Raw genomic sequence first — 24462 nt, 5'->3', positions numbered from 1 at the left:
CCCCCCCCCCCTTTCTCCCCGTCCCACGCTCTTCCTTTTCGATCACACCAACGCCGTTTTTCAGTGGCGGCCTAACGAGGGTATCGAAACACGAAACCGGTTATTATCGGAGATCGCGTCACGGTTTTCGATGGCTCACCAAAGGAGAGGAGGAGAGAGCCTACCGCGCGTAAATTGTCGCGTATCGTTGACGAGATCGATTCACTCGACTCGCGCGCATCCTGCACACTCGCAGGACGCGGGTCTGTAATGCACGGATAGCTCGTTATCAACGACGAGAGAGAGACACGCTACTACGTCCGCTAATCGCGGCGGATGACGCGGTCCCATCCTGACTCGGTCGGCCGCCGATCGATCTTAATTTCTCCGACTTGGATTATGCGTCTTACGCGCGGACCGCGCGCTGATTTTATTTCCGCGTCGAGAGGGGCGCCGTGTACCAACGCGCGCATGGGCGGCGCCTTGTGTTACACGCCACTCATAATTATCCCGTTGCTTTCGAGCGTATCATTTATCATGAACCCCCTTCTCTCTTTTTCTCTCTCTCTCTCTCTCTCTCTCTCTCTCTCTCTCTCTAGGATAAAAAAGGGTGTGAGGAATGGGGAGAAATATGGGTGTGAAAATTGTATGATTATAATAATGACCGTTGATAAATAGACAAAGGGCGACTCCGCGGATATTCCGCCGAGATCCTGCGCGGCAGTAGCCCCGAGGCGGAGTTTCAAGGCGGATGTATTGTTTGTAAATGAACATAATGAAAATATTACAAATTGATCGACATCGCATTAAACAGTGGCACCGAAGGTTTGACAGTAATTCACAGCTTGGATCAAAATTTATTTTACTTTAAGGGAAGTGACCCTTGGACCGTGAATTCTATTTCGAACTTCACGTCGCTCCCTTTCTCGCACTTTTGTTTAGAATTGTCATCACACGGAACTTAAATTTAATTTAATTTAATTAAATTTGAACAAATAATTTAATTTAAACCTCTATTGATGCCTCTGCATAATAACTGCTATCTCTGCCCCAAAAATTCTTTTCTTTACCACCTTAATGAAATTTCCAAATCCTATTGAAATTCTCAATAAAAAATACTAAAATTTGGAAAATAGTAAATTTATTGCTTTCCACCGTGCTCGCTCATTAATCTTTATTACATTACTTAATATTTGCTCATTGCACGCGCCATTATTTGCAGTTAACTTACACAATCAATACCTCGCTTATCAAAATTAAAAATGACGATTGGACGTGAGTGGAATGTCGAAATATGGCGAAATTAAATATAAAGATTACACGCGCAGGCGGAATATCGAAATAAATGAATATTAAATAATTTCCCAGCGTCAAAAGAGAACAATAACCTGTATACTGTTTTATCTCGAAAGCCTCCATTGTTCCTTCGAATTTCAGCGAAATTCACCGGGATTGTAGAACGCGGCGCCCAAAGTCCGACTAGCGTACGGCCCCGCACAACGGCGATGTTTCTCGCGAAAATTCATCCGTTTAATTTGCACAACCGATCGGATTTCTTCATTTCTCGTATTGAACTCTAAATTATACTGGAATGCTAGATATCATATTAAGAAGTCGGGATACGCCGAAATAAAAGATAAATAGCACAGTACTATTTCCTTCTCTGCGTTGTAATTTCTAATTAGTCAACAATTTTCATAATCTCTTCTGCAGACATTCGAATATACTAATTTACTTGTGAAAAGTGGTGTTCGAACCATATTCAAAGTTCTTACAATTTTTTATGGCACGAAACTTTAACATTTTTTTAGTTTATCCTGTCCCTTTCTAATAATATTATAATTTTATCAGTTATGTGGAAGCTACGAGCACAAGATTTTGAGTGAGTTGATATTTATATAATAATACGATATTAAAAAAGGATACGGACAGTAAGGCATTACGCGATAATATCGGTCACATTGAGAAACCCATTCAGTTGAATCAACTAAATTCTTGTTTGACTATAGGCAAATCAATTTTTTATTATAAGAACCAAGGTTTAGTTTTCTGAACCAAACTTTGGTTATTAGAATCGAAAAATGTATTTGCCCATAGTCAAATAAAATATTTGCTTGATTCAACTAAATGGGTTTCTCGGTGCAGTAGTCGGCACGAATTGAATTCTAAGTAAGTTTCCGTCCTCTATGGAGAGTCAAAAGAAGTATCAGACAAAACATCGCTATCTTAGCATTGTTCACGACCGAGCCATTGCGAGAAGTTTGTTTCGTCATTTTCTGATCGCTGCTAAAGAAACGCGGTAAGTCGGCACATTTATTCGTGCTAAATTATTATACTATTTTTTGCAACGTCACTCAAACCTCCCAATATATGGTAGGAGGATTGGTTTCCTGAATTGATGAATCGTTACAACGTGGTTAATCTAACTAATCTAATTTGTGAAAACATGTAATTTTTGATAAAATGCCAGTCAGTCGGTGCTGGGATTGAATTACTGACTGGGATTAAGAGTTACGTTCACTTTGTGGAGAATTTGGGAGAGCTGATGAAATGTGATTTCGCTGCGTGTTTCGCGGACTTTGAACGCATAAGAATTGCACTGATTGGGATATCCCCGATGAATATCATTGCAGTGAATGCAAGTCAACAAACAATTGAGTATTTTTTCTAGATATTACATGCAAAACTTTTGTCACATTTTTTCTTCAATAAATATATTCGATTTCCCGTGAAATCTGTGTCTTCTCTCGTTTCATACGCTGTAAACATCGCTGACCGGCATTACCCCGAGGTCGGAGCGATCCCGGTCAAAATCTCATTTCTCGCTTTTTCGTTGGTCCCTCTGATGCATATTTTTATGAAATTTTTTGCGCCAATCCATATTATAACAAACACCCGTAAGTATTCATTGCACCAGGCAGATCCTGGATCCGACATTTCTTAACAGTTTTATGGGAGTTTCCGCTTAGGTGACCGCCATTACCCCGGTTAACCCTACTTCTCTCTCATTTTGCCCGATTCCTCCTACAGCACCTGATATTCCAATACAGCATAGAGTTCAGTGGTTCCTCGTGACCGCGATGAATTCGCGCGGCCGATAAGGCCGTGTTTCACGGGAACGCCGGCTTCTCTTACGAGGCCGCGCGTTACTTAAAATTTCAATACACCTCAAGGCGCGCGGAACGCGAACGCGCCGCGTTGCCCGGCAATTTTAATCTCGGCGTTGCAATAAGAAAGAAAACGGGCCGAGTAGCACGGGGGGTCCCCGTCGCTAATGCCATTCGCGCGAGACATTCCTCCGTGTCACGCGATTTACACTGCCAGACCGGAGAATTTCGATATCGCGGTGTGAGTCGAATCGCAATTACCTAATTTCACTCGAGCAGAATCCGAGACGCGCGTACTGCGCGTAACGTTTCACTTGGAGGTCGACGTAAAGTGCAGTTTTATAATTAAGTAAGAACCGACGCAATGGCTGGCCGTGTTGCGCCCGCAACGAGCTGCGGCCACGGCGACGGCGTGTTCTATATTTTCGCGGACGGGCCGTTTCGAAACTCCAAATTCGATGAAAATGCACCCGAGCACTTTCGAGGTGCATCGATGTGTGTGCCCTTGTGTGTATGTGTGTGTAATAATAACAATGGCAACGCATCACGGTAAAAAAATACGCGTAACACGGGAGAAACTCGATATCGCGTTTATGCGCACTGATAACCGTATGAAAAATATCTCGCGAAATTGATACTATTTTTTTTAGATCTTTCCAACGATCGAAATTTAAAGTAACGGGGNGGGGGGGGGGGGGGGGAAGCAGGAGGGAAGTGGTGGACAAAACCGGCCAAAATCAATGAAGTGTTAAATAAGAGCTAAATAGAAGTGTTTTTCACTAGAAATTAATAAATATTCACTGATTATCGATAGAATAGGGAAAAAGGGGATTGGTGCCGGAGAAGAATTAAGACAGTGTTAATATATTTCTTTCTTTCGATTGGTAATATACTTTTGACTGAAACACAGCTGATGTGTCTCTATATGACATGTATGAAAACTTAGCTTTTACCAAGTTGTAAACATTATAATTTTTAATTAAGGTAAGTAAAACGATATTTTTTTATTAGCGAAAGTGATTATTTTCTTACTATAATATTTATGACATCTTTTTGTGGTTGAATTTCATAAGAATTATACTCAATTCATTCTAATACAGTTCTTAAGCTTTACAATACAGGTATGTTCTAATCTCAAAGTTAAACCTAAATTCTGGCAACCGTTTTAATATAAAGAAGTCAATCAGGGAGATTTAAAGCGTCCTAATCCTTTCTTGAGACGTCTTTACAAACTTCATAAATGTCTATTATTATCAGTCTTAATATTATTATCATTTTTCCACAAAACACTTATTTTACTGCCTTTTTTATAATAGGCAATTAATAAATAATTTTTATTTAATATTTCAATAAATGCATTAATAGTTGTTTTTATTATTTTACCCCAATTCCCTTACCATTTGTTCCATCTCTCCTTGATACGGGGGAGATTTGGGGGAAATATTCGACCTTGCAATTTATTTAATTACATTCTCAATTTTTACGATAGTCCATTCAAACTCGACGAATGAACTTGAATTTCCTCAGTAGAGTAACAGATCAGTCTAAATTTTTGTCGCGAAATTTGGAAAAATAAAAGCTACAGAAGACAAAATATCAACATTTTCCCAATTCTCCCTAATCTACTTTACTGTTTCACTGATTCAAATGGTGACATTTTCATTGAATCGACTTAGTGAGAGTGACGATGAGAGATCGCGATTAAGAAATCACGTCAAACGACAACGACGATGACGACGACGTTCGAGCCAAGGACACGCTCGCTCAAGTCGGAAATTCGTTTCCCGGAGACACACCGAAATAGCCGCCGCCAGTCGCCGCTGCGTTTGACGATGGCAGCCTGGCGCGGCGATACGATTGTTCTCCTACCTGGCATGTTTCGGTCCGAGGCTGGGATCGTACATAGAACTCGCCGTGATGTCTTCATCGGGAATTTCTCCGCTCTCCATACCCAACGCCGCGGTGCATTGTCCTGGAAACAATTCGCGCGATGGAGTTAGGCAAAATTCAATATCAATCTTCATTTCGTTAACGCGCGCTCGCGCAACGTCGGAGCGAAGATTCTCACCGGCAGAGGCAGAGAGATAGAGAGATTTTAAGAGACAGATAGACAGACAGAGAGAGAGAGAGAGAGAGAATAACGGGGGGTTATTTCGAAGCGAAGACGTTCCATCGCCAATTTCGCTCGAGCAGATCGTCGAACGTTAATTAATTCCTCGTTTCCGCATTTTTACCTACACGATAAAAAAGTGCTGTTATTTATCACTAAAATTACTCGGCAGCGCCGTGATAGGAGTAAATCTTCCGAATTCAATAGCAATATTAGAGAGAGAGAGAGAGAGAGACTTTACACCTTGAATAGGGTTTTAGACTCCAAAAACAAAATAGTACGTCGATCTGTGCTGTTCTTCTATTGAAATTAACACTCGAGTGATTGTAACAACGTATTAGTTTACCAAATAATATTCAATAATTATTATCCTAAATTAATTAATAATATAATTATTCAGTCAAGAAGATTTATTCTCCAAAATTATGGTGCTACAGTTCACCAATTCTGTGGATATAATAACACCCTTTCCCTTCCACCTGCGATCGAAGATCGCGGGTTTTCGCGATTCAGTTTCGCCCCGACCATCTCGTTCTCGCGACGATTCCGTTAACGATGAGCGAACGTTACGCGCCGAGAAAATTCCCGTCGACCATCGCAAGCACGCAACTTCGTATTCCGCTGGGTGCGCAAGAGAGATGATTTTAAAATCGCGGCACTCGAACACGCATTCGCATTTCCACGTCTCCTCCTCTTTTCTCGTCGCCCGCCGATACCGATGGTTTTTTAATGATCGACAATATATTCGAGATATCGACGGGAACGACTTGATTCCGCGAAGCGCCTGTCAGCAAATATGACAAATTCTTTTGTCTCGCGCTACTTCGTCGTTACGAACGCCGATATGCGGCCATGCAAAAATGCGATATCCGTCGAAACGTCCGGCATTGTTTCGACGTAGACGCGTGCGGATGTTTTCCATCTCGGTTGAAACGCACGCGGAAGAAGCACGGATAGAGAAGAGACGAGGTAGTCGCGCGAGATGCGTGGTTCGAAACAATTAGAGGATTATTTCATTAAATTTAACAAAATAAATTCCATTAATACTACTTAATACTACTTGTATTACTTCTTAAAATATTCACCTTACGTTAAATCAACGCAAAAATTTCGACGGACCGTTTGAATGGGACATGTGAAATGCGTTAAATTTAGCACACAATTTTTCACTGTGTGAATCTCAATTAGTTCTCAAAGAATTTTTTATAGAATGCCTATTGGATATTTGAAGAGCCTCAGCAGACCGCACGTTTAGGGGTTGGAACAACCCTATAAAAGATTCACCTCCCTCGAGGAGAATTCGGTAAAATTGAAAATGAACGGGTATCTCCGAAATCGCGGGGTAAATGAAAAATCAATATTTCAGGCAAGAATTTTACGCTGCCTCGTGCTCTTCACAGTTACGTGTTTGTCTGCGCTTTCCAAATATATCATTTTTCAACACACCTTTAACACAACCATATGACACTTTAAGCAATTGAAATGTACATCAAGCCGTCAAGTACATTAAATATCAGAAAACTTTCGTTTAAAATATTTCACATACTTAACGTTTCAACTACTTGATATATTCCACATAGTCCCAGAGACATTCGCTCACGATTCATCCTGTCGAATTACCCTCGAAGCTTCGCCTCAAACTAACCCCAGAACGCCAAGAAAGCTAGAAATAGCTTCCCGGGTTCGCCGGTACTTCATTTACACACCTGTAACGTGGTTTACACCTTTTCGGCCGCTCTATTTCGAGCCTCCCCGCCTCTTCGCCACGCGGTGTCTCAAAATTGTTTCGAGCATCTCGCGGCTCAGATCGGACGACATTCGCGTCCCGGAACGACGCGACCGCGTTTCCCCCTCATTTCCCTTCTTTTTTGTCTTTCTCCCCGCGTAATACACGAAATGCCTTCGCGCCGAGCGAAGATCGATAGACACCGGCGGTATCGACCGACGCCGCCGATATGACAATGTCGGCGCTGTTGCGACGCGGCCTGTGATAAATTCCCTCGTATTCCGCAGCGAGAGCCGGCGAACGGCCCCGCGCGCTTAAACTACGGTGCTGCAGTTACGACGGAAAGTTTCAAAACTGCGGAATGCAGCGGACGTGGGATTAGCCCGGCCTCCGGAGCCACTACCGGGGCCGGCGGTCCTCCATGAACCGGGCATTACCGCGGGACGCAAAACTTCGTTTGTGTTTGTAACTGTCCCCTACGTTTCACCCGTCGGCGGTCCATTGTGTGGCGGAACTGTATATGCCGCGTCTCGTTCGACGAGTGTGCGCGCGTGTGCGAGTCGGCGACTCGTCGCGGACCAAAGACCGTCTCTGCGCGCCTTCGATACGTCAAAGGCGAACATTATTACATCTCGCGAGAGAGAGAAAAAAGGGGAGGGGGGAGGCTTGTTTCCGGGGTCGCCGAAAGTTCGCGAATTCGTTATCTCTTTAACCGGTCATCTGATAGAGGCGTCTAAATATGAGTATGAAGGAAAAGTATTTATAATTATATAATTATCACAATGATAGAATTATAGTCGGGAGAAATATTTTTCTAGCGAATGTTACCGTGGTGACGATAACTTTATATGCGTGTTATTTTTGTGGTTAAAACCATATGCGTGCTGTTATTGGTATTTATATATATTATTATATATGTGGCCGAAGATGCACCAGGTACAAGGTGTAAAAGATGAAGAATACGAAGACGAAAACACTTAACGGTTTACCGACAGATTGAGAAAAAGACCATCGAATCTTTTAATAAATTTGTCGAACGGTACCTCCTGCTCTCTCCCTCTTCTTTCCTTCTCTCTCTCTCTCTCTCCCTCCCCCTAATTTTTGCCCCGTTTTTTCCATTCGTTCCGGCTTATTCCGATATAAAAAAATATGAATTCGCAGCGTTGTCAATGCGCGAGCTCGTTATTGCGAAAGTGCGCGCGCGCGACGAAATGGCTGCTGGAGATCAAGAAGATAAATATTACAAAACTACATTTTGCAGCGCGAATGCTTTTTTCCAATCCCTCTGGTTCCCGTCGCCCCAGCTAAAACGTATTGTAAAATGACAACGTTACGTGACTCATTTAACGAGGGGTCCATTTAGCGGCAGAGTTTGCGCCGTGTCGTGTTTTAGCGCGTTTTATTAAAAAATTTCACAAATGAAAGTTATGACTTTTCTAGTGCGCTACAAATCGACCGGGGGTCCTTTGCATACTTTCATAACGGGCCCCTCGCGTGCCTCGCACTCTCCCTCCATCCCTCCCCTCTCTCTTTCTCCCTCTCTCTCTTCCCCTTATTACACTTTATTACACTTTTTACAACGTCCTTCGGACGAAATGCACACCGACAAGAAATGGAATTGCAACGCCGTCGCTGTCATTGATAATTGTAAAATAATTGTAAGATTTAATATATAAATTTAATGGAATTATTATATGTAAATTATATATAAATATTAGAGACTTGTAAAAGTCCGTGAAATCGTCGATAATCTCAATGGCTCGATAGACGAGTCACTTTGTAGAGCCGGAGTTAGATAATTACTTCCTATGATAACAAGCTTCTATGCATATCGCCACCGCTACTCTTTCATTCGAACAAAAGGACGCCGAACATGACTACAGGCTAGAGAGATAAATCACACTGTTTTAGCGAAATTAATTACACCTTTCTCTCGGCGTACGGAGCGCGCGAGATTATCATCGACGTTACCGCGGGCTTTCGACCCGACTCTCTCCGTTAATGCGTCTCCGTATTAATTAACGCGCATAAGTACAACAACGGCCGAGCGGCTTGTCCGTAAATAGCAACAATGCTGACCGGGACGAGCGGTGTGAAATTCGGCGATCAGATAACGCGCGCTAACGGACTTTGGAAGTAAAGCTGAGGAGAAATAGCGTTACGTTTCCACGGTGCACGCCCGCCCGCTCGCCCATACTCGCGCGCTCGTATATGCCTGTGTGTGTGTCTTCGTGAGTGTGTACGAAATCATCCTCTAATAAACGTTATAGCCCCCATATCCCAGCCGCGCAACTTCGATCGTATTTGCAGGCAGTATTCGCCTTTATGCCGCAGCCGTTAGCGCGACATACTGCAAACGAGATGAACTGTGCTGTAATTATCGAACTAATCGGGATTTAGCCGGGCTCCGACGACGAGCCACCGATGTTTCGCGTCCGAAAATTATACGAAATAATTCGCCGCCGCCGAACAATCGTCGTCGTCGTGCGCCGAGTGCGCGTAAAACGTCGCGAAACGAACGACGCTTTCGGAACGCACGGAGAAAAACAATTCAGAGAGAGACCGCGAATTTTATGCTGCGGATATGTGAATGTTTAGGGCGTTTTTTAAGTGATATCAAGTTGTGACTTGAGTGTATTTTAATTACTTTCAAGATCAATTTCTACAATGTTGGACAGTGCGTTGATAGCAAGTATAATTATTTTCGGCCTCAACTGCAACCTTTTTTGGTTATAATTGATAAAATAGTAGCAACATCGTGCACGTTATTGTATCACTGGTACTGCACAGTAAAAAATGCGGTGGTTAAAAACGGTTCACTGAAATGTTTTGTTACTTTAACATCGGGAATGTTTTGAAAAGTAGCGTTAGAAAGCACACAAATACGTGTTTGTGAACATATTGTCGACAAGGTAAATGTGTTAGTTTAACATTATATTTATGTACTTTTCAACACACTCCCCACGTCTTGAAGTAACACGCAATTTTTCACTGTGTATATAGCAATACTTAGTAAAAAAAATAAGTTCTTCTGACTATAATTCTTCTACCATAGTTTATAGTTATGATAATTCCAGATAGTTACCAAATATTTTTCTGCTAGAACACTTAAGAAGCACCCTGTACATTCGTCTACTACACAGCATAACATTCGCTATTTCTCAAAATTATTTTTCCCTCGCTCTCGCGAGAGCGACAGAGAGAGGGAGAGGATTTCGGGCGTTACGAAACTCGAAAAATCCAATCCGCCGGATGATGATTCGCATCGCGTTTTTCGATACCGAGATAATGTTCCCCCGCGCCCGTTATCCCGCCCATAAAATCCGGAATATTAATCGCCGCGTGAAAAAGTCACACTTTTTTTTTTCTCGCGGCTATTCGCGCCGCGAATTTTAACCCCGTTCCTCCCCTCTCACTTCGCAGAGCCGTCAGCGCACGGCCGCGCTTTCCCTGCCGCGTGCGGGCGGATGCGCGCGTATCGCGCGCATTGAATATCCAATATGCGCGACGATAACGGCTATGAACCCGAGCTTTAGTGTTATGTCCCAAAGCAATAAGTCAAGCTGACGTATTGGGATATCCTAGACGCGCGATGCGTTTTCGCGCAACGCGCGGGATAATGAACGATTCCAATGATTTGTGACATGACTGACAGTCCGATTCCGTGCAGCTTAAGCGTGTCGAACGAGCGAGCGAGCGAGCGGACTGGCGCGCGTAACGACAGTCAATAATTAATAATTAATATTTAGGGAAGCATTAATTATTTCCATCGGAGATATCTATCGCCGATTAACATACGAATGTCGAAGAAATGTGTGCCGCGCGTGCACGCACACACGTGATACGAGTTGAAATTGTGAAACCGTCGCGAGGTCTAACGACGATCCAATAATATTTGACGAATTTCTATAGTTAGAGTCACGTGACGCTGGAAAAGGCGCCACCGATTGAGTAATATTTATTTGATACAAGTAAAACGCTCGCTCAAATATTCCTCGACCAAAATTTACTACGAGCGGAAATATAGTTGATTATACGCGATATAATATTTATTTATAAGCGGTTGTTTGCTTCACACTAGAAAATTTTCTGTTAAATTCAACACGTTTTATTCGGTCCCCGACGGTCCGCAGCAATTTTTCCTTCTGTCCAGGTAATAACGCGGCATACATGACGTCGACTTTACGACTGGTAGCGCCACGGGGAATGCTTCTCTTTCCGTTTTCCGTCCGAATTCGCGCCACCACTCTCGCCATTTTCCCGATACGCCGGAGACGTCGTCGGGAGAATTCGCTCTTTAATCGCGAATCGTTCCGACGTTGGCGTAAATAAATTAAACGAGACCGGATTCGACGTTATATCGCGAGCCGCAAAGCCGCTGAAAAAGATAGAAACAGAAGGTAGGTGGGCGCATTTCCGCTTCATCCGCGGTATCCGTCCGCATCTCGTCGTTTAACGGTAATGTCAGCGCGCCTTTCTCCACGGGCAACAATTAATTTGCATAAAAACATAACGGATGAGCGGTAAACAAGGAGAGCCGGGAGCGGGGCTGAGAGTTAGCGCGCGGGCGCGGCACGACACGCCAGAACGAATCGGCACAATGCGCGGGACCGCTCGCTCGTCTGCGTCTGAGCAGCTATTAGATAGTATTGTTAATTCATCGTGCGGCTGACATTTCATTTACGAGGGCACAATGCCGCGGTGAGGAGAGGCCAGGTGTGTGTTAGACGATACGACGTCGCCGCGCTGTATGCCGGCGAGGGAGAGAAAAAAAAGAATTAGCACGCACGACATCCTCCACCCTCTCCCCGGCCCCCTCCGACTCTTCTCTCTCGGTGGTCGTCGCGCCTCGCGGAGGATCCTCGCTCGAGATAACTCGCTCGTGAATGCTTTCATCAGCGGCGAACGTCGCAAGGAATTTCGCCTCCGTTTCGCCGGAGGACAGCCGAATTGTTATTCTCGCGTGAACGCGCGGAAATATTCTGAAATGTTCGCGTTACTCGAACGCGTCTGATCGTCGCGTCGAGTCTGAAAGCAGCGCCGACCTTTCTCGGTACGACAGGTACCACGTGGAGTCGCGCCGGCGACCGTCGCGTGAGCAGTTGTCCGTGTCGAAATTTGCTAATGGCGAGTCGAAATTTTCATCCCGTATCGACCGATATTAAGTCCATTTAGATCAACGTTGAGTCTTCAAGTGGGGAAAAAATAACTTCTCGTTCGTAGCATCAAAGGAACACTAATAACGCCGCTTTGATGCTACAAAGGGAATCCAGACCTCCCGGGAGGGAATTTTAAATTCCACATTGAGCCTTCAAGCGGAGAAAATGAGGATAATTTTCATTTTGTAGCGCTGAAGGGAACACAATAGAAGATTTTTGAAGACTTTATGTAGAACTAAATAAACTTAATGTAGAACTGGAATTTCAACTCGCACGTTAGTAACCAGCTTCCCGTTTTCCGATTTAAAACATTGGTATCGTAACGTGAAGTCCGTATTTCAGTATTGAATTGGCACTTCGTCAGTGTTCAATCTCAGCGAGAAATGGACATCAAATCGACGTCAAATTGACGTCAAATCGACATCGAAATAATCGAAATCACGTCAAATCGACGTCGATTCGATAAGTCACTTCTCGCTGGGATATTTATCATAATCTTTCCCCCTTACCTGAATTTCTCGGACATTTGAATATTACAGAACATTTAGTGTCTATATTTTTAAAATATTTTATAAATATTGTGTGCTGCTTTGATAGTACCGGACCAGCACCGAAACATGACATTCGCTTTTCGGTACCAGCAAATACCGCGTCAGTATCATGTACTTATAGAACGTATATTCCTACATGGATATGTGCGAAGCATTTTCGTGTATCACGTCTTCTGATAAAATATTTATACGTTGATATGTTTGAAAATCTTGCTGCTGGTAAAAAAACGAAAGATTATATGCAGACACGAATCGTTTTATCAGTAACGAAATAAAGAAATGTGAGAAGTGGACGAGTGTCGAGCACAGTTAACTATAGTCGACGTTTGTATAAAAAAAAATTACCGATTACCTAAAACTTGCTTTACGGAGATACGAATATGAATTTAGAGTTAAGTCAGAATTTTTCAGTTAAGTCACGCATAACATACATGAAATTGTATTGCGATTTGCGAGGAGCTTTAACGCGGTCGCAAGTAATACGAAATCATGCTTAAGGATTTTAATCAAAACAAATGACTGAAACAATTGCAAAAATTACACCTTGCACGTGAAATTAAAAAAATCACACGTTTCGATTTTTCTAAGATAGGAAAGAAAGTTTCCTGATAAGACATTCGGCTTGACACTCGTATGTAGAAATAAAAATAATGCAATTTAACGGTAACTTGTTCGGTAAATTATGGTAAATTATTCGGATAATTTTGGAAAAAAAGTAATTTAGAAAAAAATTACAGAAGTAAATAAATTTTTATATAAAATTGAAAAGGAACATTCAGTCTTTAAGATGAGTGAAACACTTTATTTAACTCATATTTTCCATAAAATATTTTGATACTGCATATTAATATTCTATATATAGCGTACAATAAATTATTATATATACTTGAAAAAATGATAATAAATTAATATATGTGTGGAAATGATTCTTCTAAGTTTCTCTAGTTATTATATATGTAATTTCCTAATTATAAATAGTAATTGCTAATAGTAATTAGGAAACTAGATATATAGTAACTAGAGAAATTTCAAAAATGTTTAGTAATTCTTTAATGGATTTTGTATAAGAACTGCGGACCGGCAGTGCAGGTAACGCCTATTGTCGGAGAGATAACATTACTAAGAGCAAAAGGCCGAAGACTTACCGCATCGATCGAAGGCCCGGACTAATTCTCAAATTAATTTCCGCGCGCGCGAAGGCTCCAGGAAAGCTCGATTCTCGAGGAACCAGAATACATTCGGTCTCGCGCTCATACCCGTTCCAAGAGCCATTTCGCCGCGGGAAACTCGCTGTCTCCGCGGGACGCCTCCTATAAGATTTTTCAATCGTCCTTTCGACTCGTCGTCGAGCGACGACGGCGGCGCGCTGGGACAAAAGTGGCAGGTTGTAGGAGACTGACAAAAGTTTAAGCGACTCGAGGAGAGAGCGAGGGAGATAGGAAGAAAGACACTTTTCGGAAGTCATAAAACTTGCTCGCACGACGCGCGTCCGGGAGTTCGGCTCGGTGCGCTTCGGGGACTCTCACCTGGATCCGTGCTGCGGCAGACACGCGGCAAGGAGAGCAGGACGAAGGCAGCGGCGGCGACGAGAAGTCCTCGAAGTGGAGTCGGCTCGGCGCTGCTGGCACCAAGGACTGGCATGTTACTGGTGACCCGGGCCGTCGGCACGCCGATAACTCGCTCCTCCTCATCACTAACTATCCGCGGCCCTGACCGCATCGGTCATCAAGCACGTTCCTGGCATCGTGATGGTCGCCGGGCGGTTACAGGCGCGCGTCGATCTCCTGAGCAGGGCAGAACAGAGCAATCCGTGTTAATCGTCCGCAGACACTCCGAAAATGTCAAGGCGAAGCGGAGCGGCCGCGACGATGTTTTCGCGGGACCGCCGCTCCGCGTTCGCCCGTGCGACGTGAATGCATCTGGACGGGGAACTCTACGGGGGAAAGGTCTGATCAGCGAAGGTTACTCGTGCTTCGGGTATCTCCGTCACCGATTCCTCGGGTGCATTTAAAACTTTATATATATTGAGCGTTTAAATATTTATATTAAGAAACTAAAAATAATAGGAATTTTCGGAGTTAGGTACATGTGAAGACATCGATACCTTTGCCTTACATATATTACAAATGCTGGCTAGTCGAGCCAGATGACCCGAAGTACCGTAATTGTCCTCTTATTGCAAATTGGTACCCTAAATCAACAGTGCATACTCAGTCTAGAATTCTTATGTCGCTAGTTACGTTCGTTGTTCGCTCTCCATCTCACCGTCAGATACACACACACACACACACACACATATTCTGTCTTTCTTTTTCAATGCAATTGCGCCGTTGTGTCGCCTCATCGATAAGTTTATCTTGCGCCTCATGCAAGGAGGTCCAACGAAAACAACGCCAGCCGTTATCGCGTAAATGTATTGTAGCCGGGACACTACAATGGAATTAACTGCCGAGGTAAATTTACCGACGGAGAATAAAAAGAAGTAAACTCCTCTGGCTCCTCACCACGCCGAGGGTGATATGGTAGACTCTCTTAGTTACGAGCCTAGGCGCTTTTTCACCCGGCGATTGACCGAGTATTTTTCTCATCGGGCTTGTAAACGAAGAGAAATGCTTTACGAAAGCTGCCCCTAACAAGAACCTTTATAAATCAGAAGATTCGCTGATGGGCTAACATCTGGTGGCTTCTCAGAGTGGGAAATATTTTTAGCACGCTAGTATAGAGGGGCAAAACATTGACCCGTAGAGTTAAAGAAAGGCCCATATAGACCTTAATTATATTTGCCATTATCGGTATGATTCAGTGAAATAATTGATTTCTAGACGGCAACCAGTCTACGAGGACAACAATTAAAAATTGGCAATAAACTTAGAAATGTAATGATTTATAAAAATGCAAAAAACTACGATGTCTACCATTCTTTTCGTGATGCAAGCCTGAGAGATCTACGATGTTACTTTAGTCTCAAAATCGCGGATGCTGCTCTCAGGGTTAAGAGCGTTGAAATATATACAAAGAAAACGTTTTTCTTTTTATTTACTACACGTATTTGCTTGACTTGGATCTGTTTAACGTAAACAACATAATTTACTACCACTTTGTTTAAACGAAAACATTATTGCCTCACCAGAATAAACCATGTTGTTTGATATAAAAAGCAATATTATTTAGAGAGAATGAAATATTTGGTTCTCAGTAAAAAATTATTTCATTATATATTAAATATTGTTCCACTGAAATAAAGAAGTTCCATAATATTTCTCAAGCAACATGCTACTTCTTTCAAACAATTTATTGGTCGTGACAACAATTGTAATGTCCGAATGAAAATACGAAAGAAACGTGTTATTTGACGCAAAGATATTTATTATTCGAGAAGTCACACAATCCTATTTGTTCAATCAAACGCCCGTTTGCTCCGCTCCAAAAGACGAATTTTAATTAAAGAGAAATATTCAATCCAAAGAAATTTCAAAGAGATGTTTTTCTCTGCGGCATCGCAAAATTTCGACTCGGGCGCCGCTTTCGCGTTCCCAACGAATCGTGTACCCTGAATGCCGAAGTGGCCGGAATAAAGTCGTTCGAGAACGATCCGAGCAATACCGTCGGCGATTAGTCGCGCGATACCCGCGGATAATCCGCATCATTCCGGCTATACACGGCTCGCCGACGAATAGCGGCAACATTACTATGCCACCGGGCGTGAAATTTTAATTGCGCCGGGCCGCTATTAACGAACGCGATCGTTTTCGGGAAAGAGGTCGAGGGCGGCGGAATCGTCGTCTACCGGCGCGCCGCAGCTGCAATTGTATCGCATTGCACTACGAGAGGCAGCCGCCGTCATCGTCGTACCCGAGGGGACACACGCACGGCCAGTGTAAGTACGCTCCATATGCTGCAGCTGCAACTGCAACATCGCGTCCACAGATTTCGCGTCACGCTTCATGCATTATTCACACACACAGAGGTACACACGGAGAGAGACCTCCCTCCCTCTCTCTCTCTCTCCCTGACTACCTCCCACCTTGGCCGGAGGTGAAATTATTTTTCCCGGCACTAGCGATATTAATTTCAAGCATGGCTGTTCCGCGAAACTCCGAGGCGAGAGGAGTAACTGCCGGCATCCGGTGCGCGTTCGAGTGCGTTCGCACGCTCGGCGTCTCGCGATCGAGCTCTATCGTCTCCCGAAATGGTAAGTCGGAAAAATGTCTCGTTCTATCAGGAGAAATCATCGTGTTAAGCCCGTGTCGGTTTAATGTTGAAAGTTCGATTGGAAATTAGAATTCGATTAAACAAACAAATCAGAAATTCGAATTTGGCGAAAGAAGCAAACACTGGAAAAGTGAAAAGGTGGACGAAAGAAACGTCAGAAATTAGGATTCGGCGAAGAAACAATTATTAGAAACTAGGACTCATAGAGGAAACAAAGATTACAATTTAAAATTCGATGAAACAACTATAAAAAAATTCAGATTCGATGAAGGGAACAAAGAAGAAAATTAGAATTCGACGAAATAAATGAACACGCGAACGAGAAATTCGATGAAACAAGTAGAAGTTGAGATTCGATGGTGAGAAGAAACGTTAGAAATCGGGATCGATGAAACAACTAGTCACAGCTCACATTACCCTGTAATTTAGTCAAGTCCCAATTTCCAACAGCCCGGCTTGATCTCCAAACGAGTATTCCTCCAGTCGGGACACATTGGAACAAGGAGGGCATCTTCCGGGCTCGCTCCGCCGGTTCTGCTTCGGGTCGTGCGCATGTTCGATCGTTAGCTTCGGCGAAAGAAGCCCGTGCGCAATTAAGGATGAATTAATGATCCACCGGCGTCCTTTTATCGCGACCGAACGCGGCGTATAAATATCTCAGGAGGAAGCAGCTATAGAGACCGGGGCGTTACATAATTCCAACGCCGGCTCGGCGGCCGAGAGTGGTCGGGAGTCGCGAATTATTAAATTATCGTCGAGCGATCGCTCCGGAACGGAGACGAGAAGAAGGAGGAGGAGAACAGGAGCGGCTCGGCGAGATCGAATCGAGTTGTGATCGATGCGACACCGCGCGCGTGTTAGAAAACATTCCTTTTCCTGCGACATTAGACTTNGGGGGGGGGGGGGACGATCGGAGACGCGGCCGGGAATACGAACGAGGGCCCTAAAGCCCGTCAGGAACAAGTGTTGCGCCGCGGTATTGAAGTTGTAAGATACGCTGCAATACACATGCACCGGGACCTATAATGGAACTCCCGGATAGGTTGCTTTGAATACTCGATGGAGCGCGAGAATGGAAAGCTCCCGGCGGCTGGGCGGACGGACGGACGGACGTTGGAGAGAAAGAGAGAGAGAGAGGTACATTGCACCTCTCTCGGCAAAACCGGGCGACGCTCGGCTCGGCTACGCGCGTATTACGCGCGCGAGAAACCGCCGGCGAGGCCGTGCTCCGGCTGGAGTTACAGCGCGAGTAACAAGCAAGATAATGGAAACGTACTTTCAAGCGGGGTCGGCCCGATGCTGAAAAACGAGTAGCCTCACGGCACGTGGGGATCGTTAATGCTCCCCGCACACGGCGCTTTTTTTCCAAGATAAAGCGCATCTACGCTCGGCCGGTCCCTCGCTCGCTCTTGCAGAGCTACCGCCGCCAAAGAGACACGCCTAGCCTCACTAATTATTTATAATTATCGATCGCTAACGAGCGAGCCGCGCGCGACCAGGAGAGATCACATTACGCGCAGCCCGAAGCCACCGTAGACGAAGCAGTAAGGCTCGTTCGCTCTCTGTTCGCTTTCTCTCTCCCTCTCTCTCTCTCTCTCACCCGCTCGTTTATTCACTCACTCATAGGGGCCATTACAGCATGGTCGCGTGATTTTACAAAATTCGCCTAAAGGGAGAAATAAAGAAAATTAGGTAGGCGACCGTACGCGGCGTGCGCTGTTCTCGGCCGATCGCGCGCCCCCCCCCCCCCCCTCTCTCTCTCTCTCTTTCATCCTCGTTTCCTCGCTTATTCGCTTTCTCTCTCTCTCTCTCTCCCTTCCTCGGACGTAAGTAGATGGAAAATTTCCAGCGTAACGTGTTACGCGAGCGAGTGTTACGACGGGACCGAGATTTATTCACGGCGGAAAGTTATATCCGGCACTAAAGTTTCAGCCCTGCCGGCTTATATATCCGGTAATATATATACGACATGACTTACACGCGCGGGATATCGCGTCAATAATATTTACATTTTAAGTATCTCCTTTAATATACGCGCGGGCTGAGAACAGAACGCGCCGAGCCCCTTTTCCGCGACGTACGTCCTCTTTGTTTCTCTCCCGCGCGAGTTTCCTCCTCCTCGGGCGGAGCACCGTGCTTATCTCTCACCTGGCGAATTATCGTCGCAATCAGGCGAAATATCCGATCGCAGCGCGAGGAACACCTGCGAACTCCCCTCCCCCGCGCCGATGACGTCGACGGACGACGCCGTGTGTCTGTCTTTTTCATCCTACCTTCGGAAAAGAATTAATCGCCGGAGCGAAAATCCAGCTGTGTCGGCTAAAATATATCTTCGAAATAGGGACAGCCAGTGTCACTGCCACCGCTGCTAAATTTATCAGCTGTTTGAATTTAAACGATTTACAGCGAAAAATATCAGCTGGATCCTACCGAAATCATATTCACATTCTCGACCAGAAATGTATTGGCTTTTCTTTAATAAAAACTGTCCTTAATGTATTAGTGTATGCTGATGCTGTCTGAAATTTAGCCATTTACTCGACTTAATGTTACATCGTATCTGAAAAACACGATTAACCCGAATAACGAAGGTCCGTTCAAGTCACACGTACAATAAGGTGGGTCGGACTCGACCGGTGGGAGCATTTTGTAGTTTTTTCAATTAATTTTTCCGACCGGACACTTTTCATTCTCACTAGGAAACTAAGGAAACGTCGATCGGTAGAAACGGAGTAATAGCTGTTGCGCAGATTAAATTGATTCTACATTCATGTAATTTTCGCCTGAATTTCGGTGTTTGAATTTTCGACATTTTTTGCGATTTCTACATTGCCCGTTTTGTTTACATTATCCATTCTATTTAGTGATTGTACATCAAGAAAGTCTCAGATACCAGGGAATTTCCCCGAGTGTTCCTCAGCGGCGAACCGCCATGAAGAGCGAAACCAGCGACTACCAGCACTCGCCCGAAGTGCGGCAGAATCCCTCATCCCTCTCCACCCCCTCCTCGGTCACGCTCGTGCACATCAAGCGCGAACGTGATAAACGTTTTCGCGCGAGGGACGGTTAAAGCCCTAAAAATTCCTGCTTCATAGGTCACCGCCTCGGGTCCCTTTTCTTGCGACGGGCGGCCGCCACTGCGACCGGGCGAAGAAACCTCAGAGGGGGAAGGGAGAGGGGAACGAGAGATTGCGATGAGGGTTGGGGTCTGCGAAGTGGACCAAGAGTGGTAGATGTAGAGGTGGAGGAGGACGAGTGAGTGCGGAAGCGCGCCCGCGCTCTTTTGTGTGCGTTCGATAGCCCGTGCAAAACAAACAAGCCTACACGAGACACAAAACAGGATCCACGATGCAGAAGCGAGTCCCGCTTGTCCAATGGACGTTCCTCCTTTTCTTCACGGGATACCGAGCACCGTCATTACCCGGTATATATACGGATAGCACGACCGCTTCTCCTTCACCGAGTGAAAGAGGGAGTCGCAGGGTGGGACAGGGTAAACGGTAGGATTTTGCGATGCAAATTTCATTCCACGCGCTCTCTCTCTTCCTCTCCCTCTCTCTCTCTCTCTCGGTCTCCCTTCGGCTACCATTCGCCCGCCCGACCTACCTAGTCAGCCCTTTCCACCTATCTCTTTCCTTTTATTTCCTACTTCTAGTTTTCTTTATCTACGACCGCCTGCCCCTCTCTTTGAAATCGTCTCGCAGGAGTTCCCTCTTTCTCCACTCCCTCTCTCTCTCTCTCTCTCTCTCTCTCTCTCTCTTTCTTTTTATCTTTTACTTCCTCTCTTTCTGTTTTCGGAGTCGCTGAGCAACCCGACGGAGTTATCGCGATCGCCTCGCTCGGGCGGGCACGCTTTTTCGCGGTTCGTCGCGATTTCCAGAGACCGAGCGAGAAAGAGAGAAAGAGGAAACTCGACGGCGCCCTGGAGCACGGCTCAGGAGGACCTGTCGCAGATGCGGCCGCCGTCGTAGCCGGCGGCGGAGCTGACGGCGCTGAAAGAAACGGGAAGCCGGGGGAAGCGCCGACGGAATTAATTAATTCTGACGGGCCGCTATCCGGCCACCCCTTTGAACGACAACACACCGTCCGTCATCACGTTCGTCTTCGACCGAGCATGGAAAGAGAGAGAGAGTGAGGAGGAGGGATAAACAGAGATTCCTCCGTGTTTCTCCGGCTGGAAATAGAGAGAAAGAGAGAGAGGAGGGACCGCCGGCGGGTCGACGCGTCGGTCCCGACGGATGAATCGTGGCGGCCTCTCGTCTCATCTCGATTCTACGAAGATAATTAAAGATGACAGCCCAGGACAACGATACTTTTTCAGAGGGCGAGCTGCAGCTCCGAGGGAGAAACGCGAGCCTTTCGAGCCTGGGGGGCTGCTCGAAAGGCGGGGGAAATTCGAAGGCTCGCGGCAGGCAATGCGATCGCTTTCGCGCGCTCGGGGTAATTCATCAATTGCACAGCGTGCGTTTCGCGAGCCTCGGTTAACCGACGCATCGATGTATCATTTTCCCGCGTCCGGTGTTTCCCTACTAGCGTATCCAGCCGGCCGGCTCGCTAATCCCGAAACGCGGCCGAACTGGTCTTCGCTTATTTTTCACATCGATAATATCGCGTATCTCGCGCGCCACTATATTCCCGCGGGTCTTGAAGTTCGACAAGTTCCGGGAGAGCGTTAAATAAACGAAGGGCTTGAGAAACAACGAATCTCTCTCTCTCCCTCTCTCTCTCTCTCTCTCTCTCTGCCTTTCTCTTTGCCTGTCTGCCTGTTTTTCAACTTTGTCGAGTAAATCGTTGAAAAAATTGCAGAGGAAGGTGGAATTATTTTCTTAACACGCGAGACACGCGTCTCTCCCGTGTTTATGCTCCCGGGGAGATCGTTTCGGTTCTTCCCGTAAACGCCGCATTATTCATCCCGCGACGAAGTTTGTTTATCATAACAGGTAGCGAGATGAATTAATGTAATCCTCGTTAACGACCGCAGAAACGACGCCAGACATTAAACTCATTGCTCTTAGGGGTCGCGGCTAATCCAGTATGGATTACCCGGGAGAGAGCGAGAGCGGACGAGTGTGAGGAGGGGGGAGGGAAAGGATAGAAAAAGGGAAGAAAGAGAGGGAGAGAGGAAAAAGAGCGGAAAAGGGGCCAGGCGCTCGCTTCTCAGGGGAGAAGAAAAGCGTACGGGGAGAGAAAAAGTGTATGAAATTTAAAAGTCCGCCGAGTCGCTCGTCGTTAAGCAAAGGTTTAGCGATTCTTTGGAGAGGATAAGAAGTGTATATAGTTTATCCCCCCCCCCCTTTCTCTCTCTCTTGCTTTTCATTCTTAGAATCACAGAAGAGATGAACATATTAGCTTTTATCACTAAGATGATTGAAAATTTACAGCATACATCGCAATTTTGTTGTACGTCGATTTTTTTAAACGCTACAACGTAAACAATTATGTACATTATACAATAATGTAATTTTCAAAGCGAAAAAGCAAGGAGAAACACTCGATCCCCTAAGTGATCTAACTGCCATATTGCAGTGTCGTGTGAAAGTATCAGTTTCAAAGTTCAGATGCTCTTTTCACTTGACTTCTGCCAGACTGTAGAACAGCCCTTTTCCTGATATTCGTCGAGTAATTAACATTGAGGTTTTTACAGCAAAATTACACGAATATTTGCTTGCACTGTTTAGGATATAGGGATCACGGATGGAGGCTATTCAATAATTACGTCATGCGAATTTGAATATTTTTTACCCGCCTCCCTCCTCGTCACATTTTGTCAGAAAATTATTTGGACCCTCTTCCAATATTACGTGACATGTAAAATTACTTCCTCCCTCCTGCCGCCGTATTATATTACTAGATTTCTTGAGATACAGCACGAAAATAAGCACCGAGTGCCGAGGGCTTAATGTAACGTTCCGTGGTATTTCTCCCTCTCCTGCCATCACAACCATCACGCAAGCCAATAGATCTCCCCCCTCTCCCCCCGCCACGTGGTGTGACGTAATTATCGAATGACCCCGGTGGCTGATTGAACTATACCCTCTCTCGTGGTTTTAAAATACATCAAACGCACAGTCACATTACGCTATAAAAAACACCGTTGAACACGGTAAAATATTTATATAAATTATTTATATTAATTTTCATCCTAATCGATTCTATTTCTCTTTTTGCCAAACGTTAATACGCTTGTATCTTTGTGTATACAAAATTATCACTGTAACAAATGGTCTATAATAGCGCCTTAGGGGAGCCCATATCCCGGAGCGTTAAATTATAAATAACACTTCCTATTTCCCTTTCTCTTTTCTCTCTCTCTCTCTCTCTCTGGTTCCTATTTTCATCCCCCTTCGCGGTAAAGTTCGATAGGCAAACGTACACCCGGTACGCTTGTTTCGCTCCGCAGAATCCGGCTCGATTCGCGGAAGCTCAGTCGATAATGCAAGCGCCGTTGCTCGTCTCGATGGAGACGATTCAGGTGAGGCTTCGCTCGGAATTATTCGGTTTGTACCAATTTCGAGCCCATCTCGTCTTCTTCCCGCCCGCCGCCCGTGCGTTCCCCTTCGCCGACTGCTACCACTTGCGCCGCCGCTTCTACTTCCACTCCAGCCACTACCCCGTCCCGCGGCTCCTATCCAGTTCCTCCACGTAGCCGCCGAACAAACGCGCCACCGTCTCCTCAGAGGAACCGGAGGATTTGGGAAAACATGGTTACCGGATCGAACAGCGCCACTTTGCTACCCGGCGGAAAATCTCACGGGAACCTAAAGGCTGACGTTTACACCTCAAAGAGAAAACTAAGAGGTATCCCTGTATCCCCGGAGCGGGAAAAATCCGATTTCGAATTTCGATCTGCGTTAACGCGCCCGCTCGCCGCGTCACACTTCTATAATTAGAGATCGCTCACTGACGCATTAGGCCACGCGCTCGCATGTGTGCGTCTGGGGGTATCGTACGAAGCGCGGACGACAAAAGAGGCACCAGGTGGGTAAAAAAGACGCGAGGTGGATAATAGACTACGCTTTGACGGAATACGAATCGCTCGGTTACAAAGACACGACGAGAGGATGGAAAAGAAGTTTCGACAAACGCGAAGCCGACCCTTCTCTCGATGCGTTTCCGTCGCGGATGGGTCCGCTGAAAATCGACCGAGGAATCCACGCGCTCTCGGAAAGAGAGAAAAGGAAACCAAGAGAGAGAGAGAGAGGGAGGAGGGGGAGGCACACGATATCCGCGCGATACCACCTCGTATAAAGATTATTTTTCGATCGGACGGCGAGACGCGTCCGGGAATCGGGCGGATTTAATGTTTTTCAGGACGTCGACGTTTGTAGGCGACCGGGAGAAGTTGAAACTACCTCTCCGCTGTCGAGTTAAGCGCGCCACTTATCGCCACTCGTCGCAGCGCAGCTCTTGGAAACTATGAAGCTTTCGAGAGCTTTCTGCTCGACGAAGAATTTCGCATGCAACGCCATAGCCGATATCGAGCGCGCGCGCGCGCGCGCTGCCTTCCTCCCCCTCCACCTTCCCCTCCTCCACCTCCTCGTAAAACTTGCTCCGCGTTTCGGATTTCGTTGTCGCAGAGACACGGTAGTAGAGAATGAGAGAGAGAAAGAGAGAGAGA

The 24462-nt window shown here is 45.5% G+C and overlaps 1 protein-coding gene across 1 annotated transcript in view; it reads right to left on the bottom strand.

The window, feature by feature from the left end:
• LOC106749403 (discoidin domain-containing receptor 2-like) overlaps nucleotides 1–24462 on the bottom strand; it is a 325440-nt gene that overhangs the window by 154777 nt on the left and 146201 nt on the right. Inside the window, exons 3-4 of the mRNA XM_014628805.1 lie at nucleotides 14159–14416; nucleotides 4956–5058 (exon numbers count right to left, since the gene is read on the bottom strand). Coding sequence (XP_014484291.1) covers nucleotides 4956–5058; nucleotides 14159–14351 — 296 coding nt within the window. The 5' untranslated portion in view covers nucleotides 14352–14416. The remainder of the gene's footprint in view (nucleotides 1–4955; nucleotides 5059–14158; nucleotides 14417–24462) is intronic.

The sequence above is a fragment of the Dinoponera quadriceps genome, unplaced genomic scaffold (assembly GCF_001313825.1).
Source record: "Dinoponera quadriceps isolate SergipeBrazil2010 unplaced genomic scaffold, ASM131382v1 scaffold3386, whole genome shotgun sequence".
NCBI classification, from domain to species: domain Eukaryota; kingdom Metazoa; phylum Arthropoda; class Insecta; order Hymenoptera; family Formicidae; genus Dinoponera; species Dinoponera quadriceps.
This window is presented reverse-complemented; position numbering and strand designations above follow the sequence as displayed.